Genomic DNA, 22,245 nt, shown 5'->3' on the forward strand with positions numbered 1-22,245 from the left:
TGAATACAAAAATAAATTAATATAAAAATTAACATCCAGTAATATCAGTTATTATAAATCTTGACAAATTATGCTTGAAGCAGCGTGTGTGTTCCTAAACTACATTCCAGTCATGTCACTGCATGTTCTCAATAGCCATTAAGACTGAAAGAATTAGTGCCAATTAAAAGAACCACAAAAAAGGCTCTGTTAATCCTGAGGTTGTAAAAACTTCAATTCTGATTTTTGTGACAACTTTTCATCTTTCAAAACGTCCTACTATGGAAACTAACCTGGCATATGTGATGAAAGACGAGCTGAATTACTGTAATCAGAATGTAATTCTAGCACTGAAGACTTTTTTGAATACAAAGCAAATCAGGGCAGAAAATAGCCAAAGAGAGGAAGAAGAAGAGAGATAAAGTCGCAATGAAATAGCTCTTCTATCTGTTCAAAAGACAATATCCTTTAGTCTTAGTGTGTGGGTCTGGGTTTGTTTATTCATTGATGAGTCCACAGATCTCACATCTCCATTCAGGGCTGATGAAGAAACGGAGGGAAGAAGGGAGTTAACTTAAACAGGATGAATGCATGGAGGAGGTCATGGTAAGGACAGGAAGTAAACTTGAAAAGTCTTCGTAAAAGATGACAGTAGCTCTTTCTTTCCCCTCAGCTAATGGAAAACACTGCTTTGGAAAAATACGTCTTCTTGTTGCCGAACATAGCTGGAATGGAAAGATGTGCTGACAGGTACTGAACTTGTCATTTTCTCTCCCCTGTTGGAAGTGTAAAAATTTAGACACACCATGTTGCAAGGAATCCTGTCAGGAAAAAAATATTAGTAAACATTTCAGCACCCTAAAGATTATATTGCCAACATTCTTGCCACCCAAAACACGAAGAAAGTTCATGACTAGGTAAACAAAAGTGACCCACCCTGAAATAGATCCATAAACTCTGACAACATTTCAATGAATGCCAGATGGCACAAGACACCGTTCGCTGACTTTCCCAAGCATTCGGGCACAGATCTTTTGTATCTATTATAACCATGCCGCTCCATCTTTGTCAAACAGTTGGCACAGTAACTAATGTAACACCGCAACTTTCCAACTAGTCACTTGCACTTTCTCAAATGCATCACATGCTGCTGAAATCTAATCAGCACTGACCCATTAATTTGGATATTAAGCCAAACAGAATCACAACAGCTTGTTCCAAAGTCAAATTAAAAAGAAAAAACATGCATGTTCTGATGGAACATGACTCCGCAATACATATTGTTGAAGCAGGAAAAGCAAGAAAAGGCTGTTTAAAACAAACTTACGTGGTATGTTTTTCACTTGTTCCTGTGATGGTACTGCTGCTGCAGCTGCTGCTGTTGGTGGTGCTGCAGTTGGTGCTGGTGGTGTCGTCGTGGGCTTGGGACACCCCCTCTGACACCGTGGCCCGGTGAGGCAGAAGCCACTGGGTGATGATGTCCAGCACGAATAGGCTTAGCTACAAGACACAGCGTGGTTCAAAATGAGATGTATTTAAAATACTTTTAACTTACCGAGAGAATCTAAAGTAAATTAGTATGCAATATGGGAGACATATGCAGCAATGTATGAGAGTATTTGGTCATCAGGTAACAGACAATGTGGTACTATTGAGTATGTGGCGCCCTCTACTGGATATAATGCAACATCGAAAACTGAAGTAGAAGCAGCTCTGACCGATCTGTGCAATGTGGTTCCTCCTGGCCTGATTCTTGGCTTGGATGACCTCCTTGATGCGGTCCACCTCCTGCTGGTACTTCTTACGGTCTCTCATGGCACTTTCTTTGGCCTCTCTCAGAGCAGACTCCAGAATCTTCACACGCTCAGCAGTTGCACGCAGGCGCTTCTCCAGTTTGGGCAGCTCACATCTTAAGTCTGCATTATCACGGACCAGCTACAGATTTATACAGAAATTGCAGAAAATAGACAACTATAGTCAGATTTACTTTTATATTATATTATATTATATTATATTATATTATATTATATTATATTATATTATATTATATTATATTATATTATATTATATTATATTATATTATAGCAAAAACCTGCTTGTGGACTTTAGTGAGCTGTTCCAGGTTGTTCTCCAGGAAAATTATTTTCTGTTTTTGTGCCAGACTTCCCCCAGATTCATCAGTGTCCAACTCCATACTCTTCAAAACAGAAATGTATTTGAACCACAGGTGAATACAAATGTTAACTAAAACTGATATCACCATACTTCCCTCAGTTGATTTAGTCACAGTCAATTAAGGAAATGTATTGTTTTGTATTTAAATTTTTCTGAAAGGTTATGTTTAAATATGCAAATAATACATTCTACATTCAAATTTGCACTAATTTGCATACATTTTTAGAACAGAAATCTGAACATTGGACAAAGCCAAGCACAGTTTAGAATTCTTGGTTTATTTTGTTCACATATTAGAGCTAAAGGTTTTTACAGAGGGGATTTTGGATATCTCTTTTTATTACTCCATAAATAAAAAAAATACTGTCATCATTTTGTCAATGTATTGTCAAAAACAACAGATTTCCATCATGTTTTAAGAATAAAATGTACAAATCAGGCAAATGATATATGAACAAACCCCTTTGCAATAGCCTTTTGACTCTAGACAGGAATAAAAGTGGAAAGTTTGGTGCATGAGAAAAAGCCTTTAAAGATATGTATTGTAATTGAAATCTACAGATGCTAGTAATCTCTAGATATAGATACTGGATCTATAGTTAACATGTAAAAAAAAAACAAAAAAACAAAAAAACCCACAAATGTGTATTTTGGATATTTTTATGCACAAGTCTGAAAGAAGATGTTTTGGAAGCAAAATAGCCCAAAATGTCAAAATTGGCCAGTGCATAAAATAAAAAAAAAAAATGTCTTTCCTTAATATTGTCTAGTTTTGTATAATTAAAAACAGTAGCTGGCAGTTGTTGTTCAGAGAATACTACATCACAAAGTCAAGATGGAAAAAGTAAACTCATAAATGAAGGGAACATTATTTGTTTTGGATACTCACTCGCCCAATGCGACTATTGATGTCCTGGATGAACAGCTTACGCAGGTTTTGGAGAGTCTGGAGCTCTTTGGCCTTGTAAAAGAGAGAACAGCATGAACAATGATCTAAAAAACTGCTATGTATAAAAACAACAAGGTTAACTACTCAGAGAGAGATACTCAAAGACAAAATCAGGGAATGCTGGGAATTGAAATCTTACCACAGTCTCTTCCAGACCTTTGAGATCTTCTTTGGCTTGCTCCCTCTTTTCATTCAGCAAACTAATTAAAACAAAAGTGAAATTTGACCGAAATGTATCTTTACTAAATAGCACAGAGCTACGAATGCCTGACAAAAATAAACTGAAGTATTTGTCATTTTAGCCGCTCAAGTTAAAGTAAGCTATTTCTGAGAAACGCTGTTGAATGTGGATCACATTTACATTTACATTTAGTCATTTAGCAGACGCTTTTATCCAAAGCGACTTACAAATGAGAGTAGTAGAATCAATTAAATCAACATGAGAACAACAGTATGTAAGTGCTGAGTGAAGTCACAGTTATGTCAGTAAAGTGCTCATAGCGAATTTTTTTTTTTTTTTTTTTTTTTTATAAATAAATACACAGATAGGAGAAGAATATTAGTCAAGGTAAGTGCTACTACTACTGGGTCAAGTGCTGACGAAAAACATACGTCTTTAGCATTTTTTTGAAAATGGCTAGAGACTCAGCTGCTCGGATAGAGCGTGGTAGGTCATTCCACCAGCCAGGAACAGTCCCGGAGAAGGTCCGTGAGAGTGATTTTGTGCCTCTATGTGATAGCACCACAAGGCGCCGTTCACTTGCAGAACGCAGGTTTCTGGAGCGGTGCAGAGCCAGCTGTCGTTCTGTAAGCAAACATCAGAGCCTTGAATTGGATGCGAGCAGCTACTGGCAGCCAGTGCAGACTGATGAAGAGAGGAGGGACGTGCGCTCTCTTCGGTTCGTTGAAGACCAGTCTTGCTGCAGCATTTTGGATCAGTTGCAGAGGCTTGATAGTGCATACTGGAAGGCCAGCCAAGAGAGCATTACAGTAGTCCAGTCTGGATAGAACAACATGGACAAACCTCCAAATCACTGTGGCAATTGTTCACAACAAAGGGTCTGATTTTCTCATTCATTTCATCAAATTGCAAATCTGCAGGACCGGGTCGTTGCTGCAACATGATCAGACCGAGCAGCACAACACACTTGTAGCCAATCAGCAGTAGGGGACGTATACACTCATGATGGGGGAGGAGAGAGAGTGAGCAAGAGGGAGATTTGAAGAAAGACTGTTGAAAGAGAGATTGCTGTGATGCATTACAAAAGAGAAAAGTTCAGATGAATATTACTGAAAAAACGTGTATCAGGAAAGAGCTTTAGGCCTAAAAATGGACACAGAGATTGCGTTTTTTCTTCTAACAAACTGCTGTTGTAATGTTAGCTATAACAACAGGACATTTCTGAATATTATTTTTTTTTGTCTGGAATGTGTGTGCTTCTGGCGACTAACAAACAACTCTTGCTTGTATATACTCTTTTAGGGGTGACCCTGAATAGTCGACGATTCAATGCTTCGATAGGAGGAGCCTGATTCGGCTGCCAATCTCACAGTCGAATCTTTGCAGAGGTGTTATGAGACTAGATATGGGGGTGTTCAATATCTGATTTTACATAGACCTACTGGTTAATGTAAGTTAATATACAGCCTATTATGATATTGCTGTAAATACAAATGTGAAAAGAAATAAATATTTTTAATGTGCATGAATAAATCCAACCACCCCTGTGACAGAGTTAAGTTTCACTTTCCATGATCCGTGACCGACAGAGGAGCATCTTGGCGGCAGGGATTAAATCTTTAACAATGTCTGGGAAAGGAAAATCTAAAGTTTAGAATTGGATGCACTTTGAAATGGTAAAAGATCCAAAAAAAGTAAGATGCAAGTTGTGCCAACAACTCATGTCCTACCGCTCAACAACGACAAACACTTCTGCCGGCCAGCGCTAACGAGTTGACTAGCGCACTGTTTGAACAGACTCAAACGGACACGTGAAAGACTGGACTTTTTTCCGATCAGGTTGGCAACAAGTGATTTCAAAACATTTCAAAACTAAAAAGACTGCCACTCCTGTTTAGTGTTTATTGTCTCTGCAGTTAAAAAGACAAAGTTGAAAATTCTGGCTACTATCGTTATTTTAATAATTTCTTTAATTTTAATTTATTTATTAATCTGTCAGGGTTATCTAATCTAACTATTTGTGGCTTGTGTTTTTAATATATGTTCCCCTGCACTTTAGGCATTTTGTGCTTGTGACTTAATTATTATTTTTATTTATTAGAATGGTATATTCTGTTCTAATTCAAAATTTTGATTGATTTTCGGTGCATCTATGTTGCGCTGTAGAGTTAGGCTATTTAATTTGGAGCGGCACAGGCTATTTAGCCGATTTAATTTGATTTGCCGACATGTGAAATGCATACCTATCTGCAGTGTGGCCTTTCTGCAGTTATATATATATTTTTTTATAAAAATATACTCCTTTGGCCTTGAGCGTGGAAAGTGTTTGTGTGCACTATCTAGTGTATAGTGGACCCCCCTTACACATATATGATTGATTCTACTATAGGCAATCTGATTTGAATCTAATTCGACTATGTAAATCCCTAGTCGGGGACACCCCTATACTCTATGTTAATTTTTTGTTCTTCCTTGTCTTCCTTGTTCTTTTTGTTCTTCCTTCCTTGTTCGTTATATTCACTTTATAGTTATTTATTTTTTTGCGAAGCATTTATTTTGCTTCACTTCAGCTATGATAAAGACACATCCACTCTTGCATTGTGTATTTGTGAGTTTTGGGGGCGGAGCAATGAAGGGAGGAGTGTGTTTGTTTGAGTTGATTTCAAATATCAACAGTGTTCCTCAGAAATCGCTTACTGCACCTTTTAATCTCCCCTAAACAATATGAGCAGTCGACTCACACAAGCTTCTGCAGTCTTTCGTCCTTCTTCTGATCCTCCTGTTTGAGCTTTTCATAGCCAGACAAGAGCTGCTTCTTTTCAAGCTGAAGAGCCTGGTTCACACTGACATCAGATAATAGGATATTATTGAATAAATTGATGAGTAATGATTTTGACTAATGCCAATCACAATCAGATGAATTGAGAAAAAAAAAAAGGCTTTTCACAAAAAAATCCAAATTAATACCATGATATTAATAACATTTAACCATTGAAGTGAAATTAAGCTCTTACTCCTTAAGCTCATCCAAGATCCTCTGTTTCTCTTCAATCTCATCTCGCAGACGCGAGAGCTGTTTCTGATGAGCCTCTCTGTGGCTTTCCATCTGCTGTTCCAGGGCTTCCTACACGCAGATACACAGAAAATATACATATTTCAGCTCATATGAATATAAAAGGCACTTATATGGCAGTGTCTGTGTGAATCTTCTAGGGTAATTTTGTGTAGAGTGTTATACATTTAACAGCAGATTTTAATAATAGAAAAATGTCTTATTTTATGCAGCAAAATAGGCCTTTTAGAGTATCTATATTGCTTAAAATATCCTTAAATACTTTCTTCTATCCTAGTTTAATATCCAGATAGAACTGTAAGTAAGCCATTCATTGGTTGATTCCTCAATGTCATTGCTCTGCTTGTTTGCACCTGACAACTTTAAGTCAACCTATGGCATGAATTTAAGTCTATCTGACAAATGTGTTTGTGCTCATCACCTTCATCTCCTCAGCGTCCTGCATCCTGCTCATGTGTTCCTTTTCCTTATCCATGACTGACACCTCATGCATCTTTTCTGTATGAAATCAAAACAAATAAAAACAATTAGACTCTTTTAATACAGTGAAATCACTGTCAAAGGAACATGTTGTGCTTGTTCTAGATTGAAATAAAACATTGTTTGTAAAACAGTGCATTGTAGTTCATGTACACCTTGTGCATGGAGTTTAGCGAGCTCCTCCATTAGTGAGTCGTGGCTTTCCTCCAGCTGTCTCTTCTTCTGTTCCATGTTCTGCATGTAGTCTGTGAGGGATTTGATCTTTGCCTGATGCTAGGTGCATTAAAAGCAAGCACACACTCAGAAACGACATACATACCAACGTCTGGTCCTCCTGATAAACCATAAAGGCTCCTGACGGTTACATTTGTTTTCAGAATAAATGTTTAAAGCAATAATAATGCATCCTTTAAAACCATCCAAAGGGACATTATGAAAGATTAAAAAAAAAAAAAAATCACCGATACAGGGTTCTGATCTAGAATCACCACTAGAGGGAGCCATGTGTACCTGAGAGATCAGGAGCTGGCAGGAAGCGAGCTCCTTCTCGTTGGCCTGCATTTTGCGCACTGTGTCTGTCTGTGTGCTCTCAAGCTGTTTACTGCGGTTGACCAGAGACTTCACTTCTGACTTCATCTTACTGATGAAGAGCCGTGCCATGGTGAATTCCTCCTCCATTCCTCCGTTTATCTCTGCCATCTGAATAAAGAGAAACCAAACAAACAGCATAGATCTCAGTCTGTTTCCATTCATTTATTAAATGAATTAGCTTTGTCATGAAAAGAGACATTAAGACTTTTGCATTGTTACAAAAAAATATCAATTTCAAATCAATGCTGTTCTTCTGAACTTTATATGCATCAAATAATCCTAAAAAAATATCATGGTATTTATGGTATTTATTAAATTAATTTAATTAAATATTGTTCAAATAAATGCAGCCTTGGTGAACATAAGAGGCTTCTTCCAAAAACACACCAAACTTTTAAATAATAGTATATATATATATATATATATATATATATATATATATATATATATATATATATATATATACACACACACACACATTTTAAATGCTTTATGTAAATATCCACATATTCACGTGTTTGTTGTATAGTATGTGTTTGTGAGGTGTGTATTCTTGACGATGAAAATTGAGGAGCAATTTACAACAACAATATATAAAAAAGGAAGTATAATGCACTCAGAATACTAAAAATACATATATTTTGTTAGTAAATAAGTCTGTTATTCTTGGGCTTTTGTGTTGTGCAGTTAGACTTTATGAAGGTGTGAATTCTTACCTTGTGGTCATTCAAGGCAATAACACTGCCAATCTCATTGAGGTCCCGGAGCAATAGACCGAGGATCTCTGCTGATCTCTTTTTGTGATGTCCACTGAGTTCCTGCAGGGCAGACAGATCCCTCTCCACACCAGCCAGAGTGGCCTAGAGGACAATAACAGGACAAAATCAATGCATTCTTTAGTCACATGAGCTTTTCCTGATATTTATTTTCTCTCTTTTCATTGTACTTACACTCTTTTGCACAAGCTCCTCTGAGAGTTGTTGGTTTGTCTTGCCTCTCTCCTCCACCTCATGGCTTTTCTGGTCGTAGTTCACCGCCAGCTCCTCTAAGGCCTGGAGCACCTCCTTCACCTCCTCTTTTGCTGCCTCGTTCTCATGCTGCAAACGGCTCAGATCTTCCTGGATCTTCTCATAGTCACGCCGTGTGGATGCCAGTAACTGTGTGGATGCAGAATGGGGAAGTCACACATTTATGTTAGTCAGAGGACTGTTTCTTTGTGGATGTCATTAGTATATACTTCCATTAAAATGTTAACAATGTCTTTAGTACCTTTATGGACTTTTGAAGTGGTGATTATATTGCTGTCTATGGAGTCATATACCTCTCGGATTTCATCAAAAATATCTTAATTTGTGTTCTGAAGATGAACGAAGGTCTTAAGGGTGTGGAACGACATGAGGGTGAGTAATTATTTACAGAAAGTTCATTTTTGGGTGAACCCTTTAATACTTTTTTCAGCAAGGACACATTAAACTGATCAAAAGTGACAGTAATGATTTTAGATGGTTACAAACGTTTCTATTTTTAATAAATGCCGTTCTTTTGAATTTTCTATTCATCATAGAATCCTGAAAAAATGTGTCATGGTTTCCACAAAAATATTAAGCAGCACAACTGTTTTGAACATTTAGAATAATATAATAAGAAATGTTTCTTCAGAAACATCACAAATCAACATATTAGAATGATTCCTGAAGGATCACGTGACACTGAAGACTGGAATAATGATGCTGAAAATACAGCTCTGCATTATTTCCTCACATGGATGTAAAAGATATCAGTTAACAGATCATAAGAAGAACATATGTGGTCACTGTAATGCTGATCAGTAAGATTTCATTAAAATAAACAGCAAAACTGATACAGATGCAGAAATATGGTAACACAAAGGTATGTCCAAGTGTTTCAAAAGAGAAGAAAAGAGATACTGCAGAACTGTTTCCATGGGAACATTTATATTTAAATGTCTTTCATTTCTACCTGTATAATTAGGAGCAATTTTGCTTTGCTGCCACATGACAGATACTCTTTGTACCTGATGGGAATTTTTTATAAGTACAGGCAGTGAGATGATAGTGCTCAACAAAACACATATATTATTTTAAACTAATAATTACCTCAAGCACTTGTTTGGATAAACATATTCCATTGCCTATGCATGTTTAGTAAGGTAAAGCTGTTCCATGGCTCTTTCTAGTTTCAATTTCAGATCCATTTTAGGCAAAGCATCATGGGAAGACATGTGTGACATCATAAATTGTAGAGTGTTCAGCTCTATATTGCCACTATTGAGCTGAGCTCACCTCATCCTGATCCACCATCTGCTGCTTCAGGTTCTCTGCCAGCTGACTGTGCTGGTTGATCTCATCATCCTGTGGTGAAAGAGGGAAAAAGAGAGGAAGGACTGAATTGTGAGGCTTGCACTTCCCGATGCACATTTTTAACAGCGTGTGAGAGGTATTTATCACCTTGTCGTCTAGCTGCTGATATAGGTCATTGATCAGCTCCTCATACTGGGTTTTCTCTGAATCAGAAAGAGGCTCAGGAGGCGGAGCCGAAGTGTCAATTATGGGAGCGGCTTCTGAATTCTTTGATTCTTTACTGCTGTGCTGCTCATCAACAGGTACAGTCTCACCTGAATATAAAGATGTGAAAGATGTCAGTCCGACACAACTGCAGCAGTAAAAAAGTACCCCTTTATTCATTTTAACAAGGCTTTGGATATAAAATAAAAAAAATAAAAAAAAATAAAAATAGCACTGTTTTCTTAACTAGTAAAAAGAACAAGGCATTCAGGAAACAGTCCTGGAAACCTGATGATAAGAAACATTGAATTGACATAAACACTGACTGGACATAAAATAATAATAATTAAAAAAAAATAAAATAAAATAAAATAAAATTGCACTGGTTCCTTAACTAATAAAAAGAACACGACATTCAGGAAACAGTCCTGGAAACCTGATGATAAGAAACACTGACTTGACATAAACACTGACTGGACATAAATTTAAAAAAAAAAATAAAAAAAAAATAAATAAAAATAAAATAAAAAAAAGCACTGGTTTCTTAAAGGTGTCCTAGAATCAAAAATTGAATTTACCATGGCATAGTTGAATAACAAGAGTTCAGTACATGGAAATGACATACAGTGAGTCTCAAACACCATTGTTTCCTCCTTCTTATATAAATCTCATTTGTTTAAAAGACCTCCGAAGAACAGGCAAATCTCAACATAACACAGACTATTACCTAACAGTCTGGGTCATTAATATGTATGACCCCAATATTTGCATTTGCCAGCTAATGTTTAAGGCATTACACAAGCCAGTATTAACGTCTGGATCTGTGCACAGCTGAATCATCAGACTAGGTAAGCAAGCGATAATAACTGACATGATCCATGATTACATGATATTTTTAGTGATATTTGTAAATTGTCTTTCTAAATGTTTTGTTAGCATGTTGCTAATGTACTATTAAATGTGGTTAAAGTTACCATCATTACCATCATTAAAGTTAGCCATCGCTATTTTCATTTTTAAACACTTGCAGTCTGTATAATTCATAAACACAACTTCATTCTTTATAAATTTCTCCAACAGTGTGTAATGTTAGCTTTAGCCACAGAGCACAGCCTCAAACTCATTCAGAATCAAATGTAAACATCCAAATAAATACTATACTCACATGATCCAACGCATGCATGATGAACATCTTGTAAAGATCTATTTGAGGGTTATATTAGCTGTGTGAACTTTGTAAATACACTGTATGTGAATCGGTGCATAGTTAATGATGCCCTAAAATAAGCAGTTAAAAAAATGTATTAAAAAAAATCTATGGGTTTTTTTGAGCTGAAACGTCACAGACACATTCAGGGGACACCTAAGACTTTTATTACATCTTGTAAAAACTGGTTCTAGGGCACCTTTAACTAATAAAAAGAACAAGGAATTCAGGAACCTGATGATAAGAAACACTGACTGGATGTAAATGAAAGAACAGCTGCTCAAAGAGTCAGAGAGCGACAGTTATTCTCTAGGCTTTATAAATCTGACATGGGGGAGAAATCTTCAAATCAGCATCTGTGTGTTTTATTGTGCTGTAGGAGGTGGAGGGAGCTGATAACACTGACAAAGAAATAAAAACCTATTCATGTGGACACATGAGAGAGAAAGTGATACTTAGAGAATGATAAAAACATCTCAGGATTCACAGAAGGAAAAATAAAAGTAAAGACTGAGGTCTGAGGCTGAATATGCAACTGAAAATGAATATATTCAGCCATATACATTAGTGTTTTGCAGCAAACATGCATTCACTTAATGACAGGCCTTCTGTTTAGAATCATTATGTGTTTTCCCCTCCACAGTCTGAATAATTAGTGCTAATTGGTATTTATCATGGCCAATTATTGTGGATTCTTGTCATCAGTACACACATGGTTTACATGAAAGCCAATCTGTGTCAAGTTTCCATCAATATAACAATATATTTACATATACTATTGAATAACTTCATTTCCTCTGTGGAAACATCATTATTTTACTCAAAAACAAAAACTGTCTATGGCCTTAATAAGTCTAAAACGAACAGAGGAGAAAGAAATAACTGGCTCCTCTCATTGTAGGGGTCAATTTCAGAACTCAAATCGGGAAAACAAAGCTTTTGTTAGTACAATTACATCAAAAATAGCCTGGCCTCTGCAGAAAACCAAATGATACGCATTTTCTCAACCGTTACAGTATTTTCAAAGCAACCACTTCAAATGTCAAGCATCATTCCAGTGAAATGTTTCTCAGCATCCTAATAAACAATAATATATAATAATAAAACTATTAAACATTGAATTCAATAAAAATCGCTTTCTAATCAGTTACATATTTTTCAGTCTGTAACAGCAAAGTGTGTGTTCTCTGTCTTCTCTCTTTACCTTTTCGCCATCTTTTGAGCTCATTTTCTAGCCGCTGGATGATGATTTTCAGACCTCTGGTCTTCTCTTTCTCTTTCTCATATTTCTTCTTCCATTCCTCAGCTGTGAGCTCCATGTTTACAGAAACTGTGTTTTTGATTGTTTTGGCCCTGTGTGAAAGAGAGTACGGTGGAAATTATTTGCATATGCACATATTTGTTGCAAATTTTCAGCAGCACTGAATTTCCGACTCTTAATTTTAGGAGAAATATTCTAAAATGGCTTCACCTCTGACCAAACATGAGAGTGGATTTGGTCTCAGCCTCATTAAATACAGAGGGAGAGCAGCAGATTACGATGGTGGTTCTGCAGTTCCCACCCAAAGAGTCCTGTAGGATCCTGGTCATTTTACTATCTCTGTAGGGCACATGGGTTTTCTGTAATGAGAAAGATAGGGCAAGACAATAAATAATTTATAAAGCAAACTTATTGCTTTGTACTGTGTGAGGTGTACACATGACCTAGATTATGTACGGAAGATGATTAGCATTTCAGAGAAAAGAGAGGAAGAGGAAGCGGAAGAAAAAAAAATATCTGGGTAGATGAGACCGGCTGAGCACTTACGGTTCCTTCAGCCAGGGCTGAGATGACGTTCCCCAGAGCAGAGAGAGACTTATTGATATTTTTAGCCTCGTCCAACACAGATCCTTCTGCTCCAGTTTTACTGACCTGTGAGAGACACAGAGAGGTGAAGAGAGAGAGTGGAGATATCATTCTCAAATCTATTTTGTAGATTTATTTATTCCACAAACCATAATTACTGATAATATATAATGGAATACCAAAGACACGATAAAAAAAAAAAAAAAAAAAAAAAAAATATATATATATATATATATATATATAGAGAGAGAGAGAGAGAGAGAGAGAGAGAGAGAGAGAGAGAGAGAGAGATTTTGCCAAACAAAAACAAAGGAAAAAACCGGAAGAACAAATAAATCAATAAAAACATGCCTTTTCACTTCCTGCAAGATCCACCAGATACAGTTTTCCACTCAATTTCTTCTCTGTCTCCACATTCTCCTGCTTAATATTAATGAGGAAAATGCTGTGACTGCGGGAACTGTGCTCATTCATGTCTGTAACACAATGTAACATCAGAGGTCAGTGTGTTAGGGTAAAAACAGTGTAACACAAGATAACAGCACTGTATATTAGTTATGTTTGATTCAGAATGTGATGTATTATATCAGGGAAATGAGGTTAAATAGTCACTCACTTGTGACAGCCACATGACGATTGGATTTACCCTCATCGATCACATCCATGACATCCTCTGGACTGGACACAAACCGCTCTGTGCAACCCTGGCAATGTAATAGCATCAAAAGACTCAACACATCAAGGAAGTGCTTGCTTCATATCTGGGACTGAAAAACACTATAATGTGCATCTGTCCTACCTTGACAAAGGGCACACGGTTCTTATCCTCATGTACAGCCAGGTTGGTTTTGGAAACTTTAGGATTAGACAACACAAATTTAATTTAATTTACATAAAATAAAAAATAGCATTAATATTATTTTTTTAAAGAATCTTAATACTATGAAGAAGAGTGTGGTTGTTTTTTTATCTCACCATCAAGCAAGTCTCTGATTTTGTCCAGGTAGATTTCAAAATAAGAGACCTGTGATAAAGGGGTAGCCATTAATTTTTTTTGAAAAAATAAAAAATTATGCAACAAAATATTAATACATTTAAAAAGTGACTTTGTACTTTGAAACTAATTGATTTAGTTCTATATTAATGGTCATGATATCAAAACAGTCCAATACTTTATTAACATATCGTAAACATATCATTTTTCTAGACATTTAAGCTTAATATATTTTTTTCTGTTTATTAATATGTGCATATTATTAAAAACAATACAATAGTTGATGGTTTCACATTTGAACATACACAAGCAGATTTAATTTCCGCTCCTAATGGACCTTTTACACATATAGAGGTTTTTCAGAAGTGAAAGTTGTCATAGTTGGGTAAACTATAATGGTGAACGAAAATTGCAACACATATAAATTTATGCATTACCTTTTGATCTAATAGAAAATGATAAAACACATGATAGCACTTCTATAACTTTTTAAAAGAGGAAAAAAATTTAGAGACCGTCACTCATTTGCCATCACTCTTTCAGCCGTTGTGTTAGAAACGCTCACACATCAGCGTTAACTACTTTCTGAAATGTAATGCCAAAATAATATAACAAAGTATAGTCTTATAACTGTACATTAAATTTTTTTTACAAGAGAAAATATAATAAAAAATGTTAACCTTGGAAATGTGTCATCACAGTGTGTGAAAAGGGTCCATACCTTGATATGGAACTCCAGGTTCTCATCCATAGAGTAGATGTGGTCAAAGATGTCCTGGGCGATGCGAGGGATGATGCCCATCAGCTGGGGGTTATGGAGCTGGCCCTGTGCGCATGTTATAGAGGACAATTAAAGCAAATATTTGATAAGATGGCACTTTATTTACATCACTTATGTAATTACTAATCTGCATTGTAGAATTTCTGTCTCCATCTACTGTACTATATGTGTGTAATGTGATTTTTAAATAAGGATATCAGTATTCCCTCTGAGGGATGTATGAGGACATCCTGTTTGGCATGCTAATTTGCACCTTTCAGTGGTTACAAAGTGATTTTCAGAAACATTTTTCAAATAACTGAATTTATTGACTTTATATTCAAAACGCTTGCTGAAAGCGCAGGCTGTTTCCAGGCAACGCCTGCAGTCAAGTGGCATTTTTCAGCTGTTGCAGCAGTTTGGCATTTCAGTCATTTCATGATGCTGAGAGATATTCATCAGTCTAGAGCATTTTGTGATTGAGCACAGTGACTTTCTCACCATACTTGTGCTGAAAGGTTATTTAATTACTATATAACTATAAGAAATTTGTGAACTTAATACCTATCGTTATATGATATAATAGTTTTTCTGCCTTACCTCCATTGTGTGAGTCTTTCCAGATGAGGTTTGGCCATAAGCAAAGATGGTCCCATTATAGCCACCCAGCACATCTGAAATACAAGATTCATGTTTCAACTTTAAAACATTTTCATTTCTTTCCAGGTTTGTATAATTTAACCTTTACTTGTTCATGTAACTATACATATATACAACCTTTAACAATCTGTTTGGCACAGGCATCATATACTTGTTCTTGTGTCGTGTTCGGAGGAAGGACTCGGTCAAAGATATAAGGCTTGCCCTAAAAAGACAAACAGATTAGACTCAAGATACAAGTAATGAACAGGTCTTACAAAGTACAATGGCTCAAAAGATGATTCTTATCTCTGTCTATAAAAAATTGTTTTTATCTCTGATAGAAAATATCATTAAAGGTGCCACAGAATGTCTTTTTACAAGATGTAATATAAGTCTAAGGTGTCCCCTGAATGTGTCTGTGAAGTTTCAGCTCAAAATACCCCATAGATTTTTTTTTTTTTATTAATTTTTTTAACTGCCTATTTTGGAGCATCATTAAATATGCGCCGAATCAGAGTGCGGCCCCTTTAAATTCTCGTGTTCCCCACCCCCCGAGCTCACGCTTGCCTTAAACAGCATAAACAAAGTTCACACAGCTAATATAACCCTCAAAATGGATCTTTACAAAGTGTTCGTCATGCAGCATGTCTAATCGCGTAAGTATGGTATTTATTTGGATGTTTACATTTGATTCTGAATGAGTTTGAGGCTATGCTCTGTGGCTAAAGCTAACATTACACACTGTTGGAGAGATTTATAAAGAATGAAGTTTGAAGTGTTTGTGCATTATACAGACTGCAAGTGTTTAAAAAATGAAAATAACGACAGTCTTGTCTCCGTGAATACAGTAAGAAACGATGGTAATTTTAACCACATTTAATAGTACATTAGCAACATGCTAACAAAACATTTAGAAAGACAATTTACAAATATCACTAAAAATATCATGATATCATGGATCATGTCAGTTATTATTGCTCCATCTGCCATTTTTCGCTGTTGTCCTTGCTTGCTGTGAACATCCAGACGTTAATACTGCCTGCCCTTGTCTAATGCCTTGAATATGAGCTGGCATATGCAAACATTGGGGTCATACATATTAATGATCCCTACTGTTACGTAACTGTCGGTGTTATGTTGAGATTCGCCTGTTCTTCGGAGGTCTTTTAAACAAATGAGATTTATATAAGAAGGAGGAAACAATGGTGTTTGAGACTCACTGTATGCCTGTATGCCATGTACTGAACTCTTGTTATTCAACTATGCCAAGGTAAATTCAATTTTTAATTCTAGGGCACCTTTAAAATTTAGTTTCAAGCTTTAAAACACAATAATGAATGATACAGAACTTGTAAATGAAATGTACTGTATGTGTTTGTGAATGTTATTTTATTATTGCTACAAGAGGTCAGTCTCATAAATGGACCAAGTGCCTCTTTATTTTGCTGACGCTGCACCGATTCTACTAACGGCTATTTATGAAGTTCCCATAAGTTCCCATTTCAGCGGTATACATTGTTAAAGAAAAAATAAGAGGGACCTTGTGATGAATACAGCCCATCCCCCAACAGCCAGTCAATCTTATTGAGCCCCAGCAAATCCCTCTCTTTTGTTTTGATTCTCTGAGCTGAAGCCTGAACCTGCTGCCAAGATCTGGAGACTTTGAAACTGCTGTGCAATGAGAAATAATAACTATGCGCAGTGAAATATTTTTAACAATTATGTAAACTATTGCACAGTTTCAGACAAGGCTTTAGCCAAGTCCTAGATTAAAATGCATGTCTGAGTTGTTTTAACTGAAAGCAACTTGCACTGACATATCTTTAAATATGTCAGTGCCATTGTTTTGTCTCAAGATGCACACCAGTAATGTTTTTTTTCTCTCTTGTTTTTTTCAAGACATGTTTATAAAAGCTACTTAAATGTCCTAGTTGAACTAAGGCCTAATCCTGGCTTAATCTAAGCCTTGTCTGTGAAACTGGGCCTATTACTAATAATTACTAATGCTAATAATACTAATAATTACTAATGCTAAGCTAGGAAAAGTGTTGGAAATTTGTTTGCACACAGCCATTACTACAAAAGCTTTTGCAATTCTGTTCGAATTGTAGCACAGAAATACTTTCTCCTCTACTGTTTTAATTGTTACTCAGCCATTCTTTTTTTTTGTAATACAAAATGTTTCAATTTTGTATTACATTTCTGCTTTTTAGTTTTTAAAGATAATCTATCATTTACGTTTAACCACTATGCTTGAACTTTTGTTTAGACAAAAACATTTAAATAGGTAATAGTAAGCTGGATAGTTATTTTAGGATTTTTCTGTCTTTTACTGTACATATAGTACAAAATCAGCAAACCAAGATATGATATTTAGCATTAGCATTCTGGCTCCCACTTTATATTAAGTGTCTTTAACTAACATTTAAATTAATCATTTGATACAATGCATTCATAGTGTATATACAAATTACATTATAACATACCTGCATGTAATTACAGCTGTAATTAACTTCTGTAATTACATCTAAAATTAACTGTTGACTCTTTCTTTCACCTTAACCCACCCTTACCATACCACCAAACCAGTCCTAACCTTACCCATATCCCACCTCAATAGCAATAAAACATAATCGCAAAAAATACATGGCACCTACCTTTTTTTTTTTTTGTAAGACACCAAATATAAAGTATGACCGCGTTATGTTTATATGTGCACAGATATCATGGGGAGCTCATGTACTGAGTGCTGACAGCAGTTTTTCCACATCCTCCTTTGCCCATATGCACACAAATACACTCTCCATATGGGAAGAGATATAGAGAAAGAGGGAGGGAGGGAGGGAGGGAGGGAGGGAGAGAGAGACCTACACAGTTCACAGATCTATTCTATGCCTTACTTTTACATCAACAAGTCTAACATACGGACCAGGTGACCTAAAACAGACTAAATAAAATATCCGAAATAGCCATGCATTTGCCCTGTTGATTATCTGTGTAAGGCATGCAGACAACAGTACTGCAGCGTTCACACAGACACATGATTTCTCTGTCTGTCTGTTTGATTAAGCAGGTAGGGGTCAAGCAACCCCACTGAGACACAAATGAGAGCTGTTGCTCAAACTCAGACCATCACCACGGAAACTACATCTCACCCGGAAAGAAATGCACTGATTGGCTAACAGTCAGCACCTGTCTCCTGGCCAATAGTGGAGGAGAATAACATGATTGCAAGGAAGGAATGATGACAATAATATCTTCCTTCCATCTCTCTCCTTTCTTTTAGCAGATAGGCAATCTTTTCTGTGACAAATATTCTTATGTAAATGTAATTAATTTCTGTAATACCGAATAATTCTAATAAAAAAAAAAGATTACTGGAAAACTGTGGTCAAAATGCAGATATGTTTTACTTTGTAAAAGTAGACAAGGACAAGGACTACACTAAATCTTGCATATGACATTTATCCATGTGCCGCAGTCTGAACAATATCCTTTATAAACACAAACAAAAGCTGTATATAAAAGCACGTGTGTGTTTAGGACAATGCATTCTTTAAGTCAATAATTTATGCACTATCTAGGGACCATCAAGGCTTTTCCAAGAGTGCTTAGTATTTTACCAGCTTCAATCAAAAACCTATATTGTCTACTTCCTGAAGAAATGCTTGAAAGGATAATGCATCTTTTCCTGTCCATTTCAGATGGGTTCGTAGAATAGAAATAGCAGACTGCATGCAGTATTCAAATAAACTATGTGCATCACAAATACATCTAATAATGCAGTAAATGTGTTTCCAGGTGGTGCATAAGGTGATGTCAATAAGAAATACAGTCAAACTAAAAGGGTTTCTACCAGCAACATGAATGTGACTATGCGCGTGTCAAACAAGATTGCCCCAATCCTCTGTGGACTTGCTTAAATATTCCACTAAATCAGCCTAACCGTTCCCTGCCAGCCCTGGCCCCTCAAATGGCACCTCTGTCACTACGGCAACGTAAATTAGTTCCAGGAGCCCTGGGCCTCTTTGTGGCCTTGCACATATAATAAGATGTTTCCACCCATATTAAACACTGCTGACCAGACAACCCACATAAAGCAAAAAAACATCAAATCCAGCCTGATACTGACATGCTGTAAATGATTAGTGATTTTTCACTGTCACAAACTTATAAATCTCTTTACTTATTTTTAAATAACATATAAATATTTAAAGAAATAATTATATTATAAGATAAATTATTTTCTTAATTTTTTTTGCCAAGTTGCTGAATTTTTTGATGAATTAGTGAGTAAAAAAAAAAAAATAAAAAAATATATATATATATATATATATATATATATATATATATATATATATATATATATATATATATATATTAATAACAAATAATAATATTATGCCACTGATTATAAAACGTAATTATAAAAAAGAATTGTACTAATTATTATAAATACTCAATTTTTTATCACATTTTAAGTCCATATTATATGAATACATTTTAATCAATAATTCAGAGGCTGATTTAAAATTTAATTTCAAGGTGCAGAAGTTGATATTTAAGATTCTTAAATGACCAAATATTCTTTTGCATAATATAAAGTTATTTTGCAGAATAAGTTTCATAAATTAAATACAGACAGGTAGACAATAAAGACAGACAGACAGACAGACAGATAGACAGATAGATAGATAGATAGATAGATAGATAGATAGATAGATAGATAGATAGATAGATAGATAGATAGATAGATAGATAGATAGATATTTCATTTTTATTTCTAGCTCATCAGAGCTGTTGGGGGAGGAGGTGTGAAATTCACCCTTCCCCCACAAATGAATTTGATTTTATTGACCGTTTCCAATCTGTTGCGTTAAAGCTAAGATTAGTCTTTCTGTGACACCACACAAAAAGATTCACTTCTAAACAACAGACACTAATGAGATGCAGGTAGTTTAATGTTGACAGTAATAAATGTACATATATTAACCAGATCTCCATTCAAAATCACACTTGTATCCTTAAGCTAAATGTCTGGCATTAGGACCATCCGGCTGCGCAGAGCCTGCAGGGCACCATTAAAGAGAATTTACATTAGAAGCAGAAGTCTAATACCTGCTACGCTCGATTTTGTGGGCAGATTAGGCATGGTAATGCTGATTACCATTTCAATGGGTCAGATAATATGGGCTATTGTGTTTACACAAGGGATTTCTGGAGGTTTACTGTAAAACATAAAAACCATCAGTATCTTACTGTGTTGACACTCCAGCTTATTTATAGCATGTCACACACCCACACAACCGGCATTCCAGGTATCAAATGCTCTTTAATTTAATCCCACTACCAAATTGTGTTATTAAAAGATAAATGAAGAGTCTGACCCATAATAAGCATGTATCTTCCAAAGTAACCACAAACACTTCCAACCCTAAAAGTAAAAGACTTGCACATGGCCGACAAGCATCTGCATTCATAAATTCATTCAGCAAGAATTTTTTCAAGTGTGCAATTGAATTAGACAAATGAAATTACATCAAATGTGAGAGATGACTTGCCATTCTAAATTATTATTACAAAAACCTGACACAACTGGTGGCCATTAAGAAAATTATGATATTAAAGTAGGCTAAACAAAGTTATTGTGGTGAGACATGAAAACAATGAGTAGGAGAATATTTTTGTGAACTAAAATTTCAATATTACTTTTATATATGTTGAGTGAACACAAAGTACATTCAGACATGAGTCAACTATAATGAAGATAAACTGAAATTGAAAAGTTTAATTGTGATTTCTGGACAATGTTTATTTTATCATTATACCAGATTCTTGGCAAATTGCCACATGCATTTTAAACAATGTGCAATTTATTAAATATAATATTTGTTAATAATGTTTGACATGTTTGTACCTTTAAAATGGTTTGTTTTGGGTTTCATACTGTTTTAAATTTTGCTGAAAAGCATCTAAAAGGTTATTTAATATCCAGTTCAGTTGTGACAACATACCCCATACTGTCCTGTATATTTTTAGGCAATTAAAGGAATGATCAATAGCTCTATTTAGCCAATCCTATATGATTAAAACTACAAAATTAAAACAAATTCGCAAAAGAAAGCATGTTCGATGCTATAATGCAATATAAATAACTCAAAGCGCAGCAATTGTTCAAATGAAAGGAGTTGCTTTGCAAATTATATTTTTGACTGTCTAAAGAAAAAAAAACGTTGTACGAGCAAGTTCTGATTTACTGAATTCAGAAGAAAATGAAAGAGATATCGCAGTATGATTCACCCAGACAGATATGAAATGATCACATTAATGAGTCACAATAGAGTGATAGGCTATATTTATCTAAAGTTACATCATATATAGCATCTTCTGCACAGATAAAGAAAATTAGATCGTGAGAAAAAGATTTAAGGACTTTCTGTCCGTCTTAATAACATCCGTAGACTCTAAAGCCACCTTACCGCTATCACCACGGTGTCTTCTCCTTTGAATTTCGGTATGTATTTGTCACCTCTGGTGATTTCCGATTCGTTAAGTGGCCTGAATCGGCACATCACCTTCACACAACATTCAGCTGCATCCACCATCGTGTATGATACCGATTTTATCAAACGAAACTTTCTCTCCGGTCAGCAGATCTGGTCGTCCACCCAGCAGTCTGCAGAGGAATGCATCAATCAAACAATCAAAATGTCTCGATGCTTGCCAGCCGTTCAGCCCGTACGGTCCATTCCCATTGGCTGGGCGAAAGAAGCTTTGAAACTGAAAACAGTCTCAGATAAAATATACAACTCCTGGACACAGTTTTAAATATGTTACGTGATA

General features: G+C 35.6%; 1 protein-coding gene across 1 annotated transcript; it reads right to left on the bottom strand.

The window, feature by feature from the left end:
* Positions 1 to 1,318: 1,318 nt before the first annotated feature.
* Positions 1,319 to 22,007, bottom strand: kif5c (kinesin family member 5C). The gene is made up of 26 exons (XM_067410270.1): positions 21,882 to 22,007; positions 20,521 to 20,523; positions 15,538 to 15,625; positions 15,361 to 15,434; positions 14,722 to 14,826; positions 13,982 to 14,030; positions 13,806 to 13,861; positions 13,623 to 13,710; positions 13,358 to 13,482; positions 12,968 to 13,072; positions 12,632 to 12,780; positions 12,365 to 12,513; positions 9,897 to 10,063; positions 9,732 to 9,800; positions 8,379 to 8,585; positions 8,145 to 8,288; positions 7,348 to 7,536; positions 6,993 to 7,110; positions 6,779 to 6,855; positions 6,299 to 6,408; positions 6,026 to 6,127; positions 3,243 to 3,303; positions 3,044 to 3,115; positions 2,072 to 2,176; positions 1,698 to 1,914; positions 1,319 to 1,479 (listed from the first exon to the last, which is right to left on the bottom strand). Exons 1-26 carry the CDS (start codon positions 22,005 to 22,007, stop codon positions 1,319 to 1,321), a joined length of 2,916 nt encoding a protein of 971 aa, XP_067266371.1.
* Positions 22,008 to 22,245: the final 238 nt, after the last annotated feature.

Source organism: Chanodichthys erythropterus, chromosome 14 (assembly GCF_024489055.1).
Source record: "Chanodichthys erythropterus isolate Z2021 chromosome 14, ASM2448905v1, whole genome shotgun sequence".
Taxonomy (NCBI): domain Eukaryota; kingdom Metazoa; phylum Chordata; class Actinopteri; order Cypriniformes; family Xenocyprididae; genus Chanodichthys; species Chanodichthys erythropterus.

Excerpts from the sequence above, each read along its gene's own strand:
- kif5c (XM_067410270.1), bottom strand. The coding sequence starts at position 22,007 with ATGGTGGATGCAGCTGAATGTTGTGTGAAGGTGATGTGCCGATTCAGG. Across the intron at positions 14,031-14,721 it reads ACCTGGAGTTCCATATCAAG|GTCTCTTATTTTGAAATCTA; the intron begins GTATGGACCCTT and ends CCTTTATCACAG. Across the intron at positions 13,862-13,981 it reads AATCAGAGACTTGCTTGATG|TTTCCAAAACCAACCTGGCT; the intron begins GTGAGATAAAAA and ends CTAATCCTAAAG.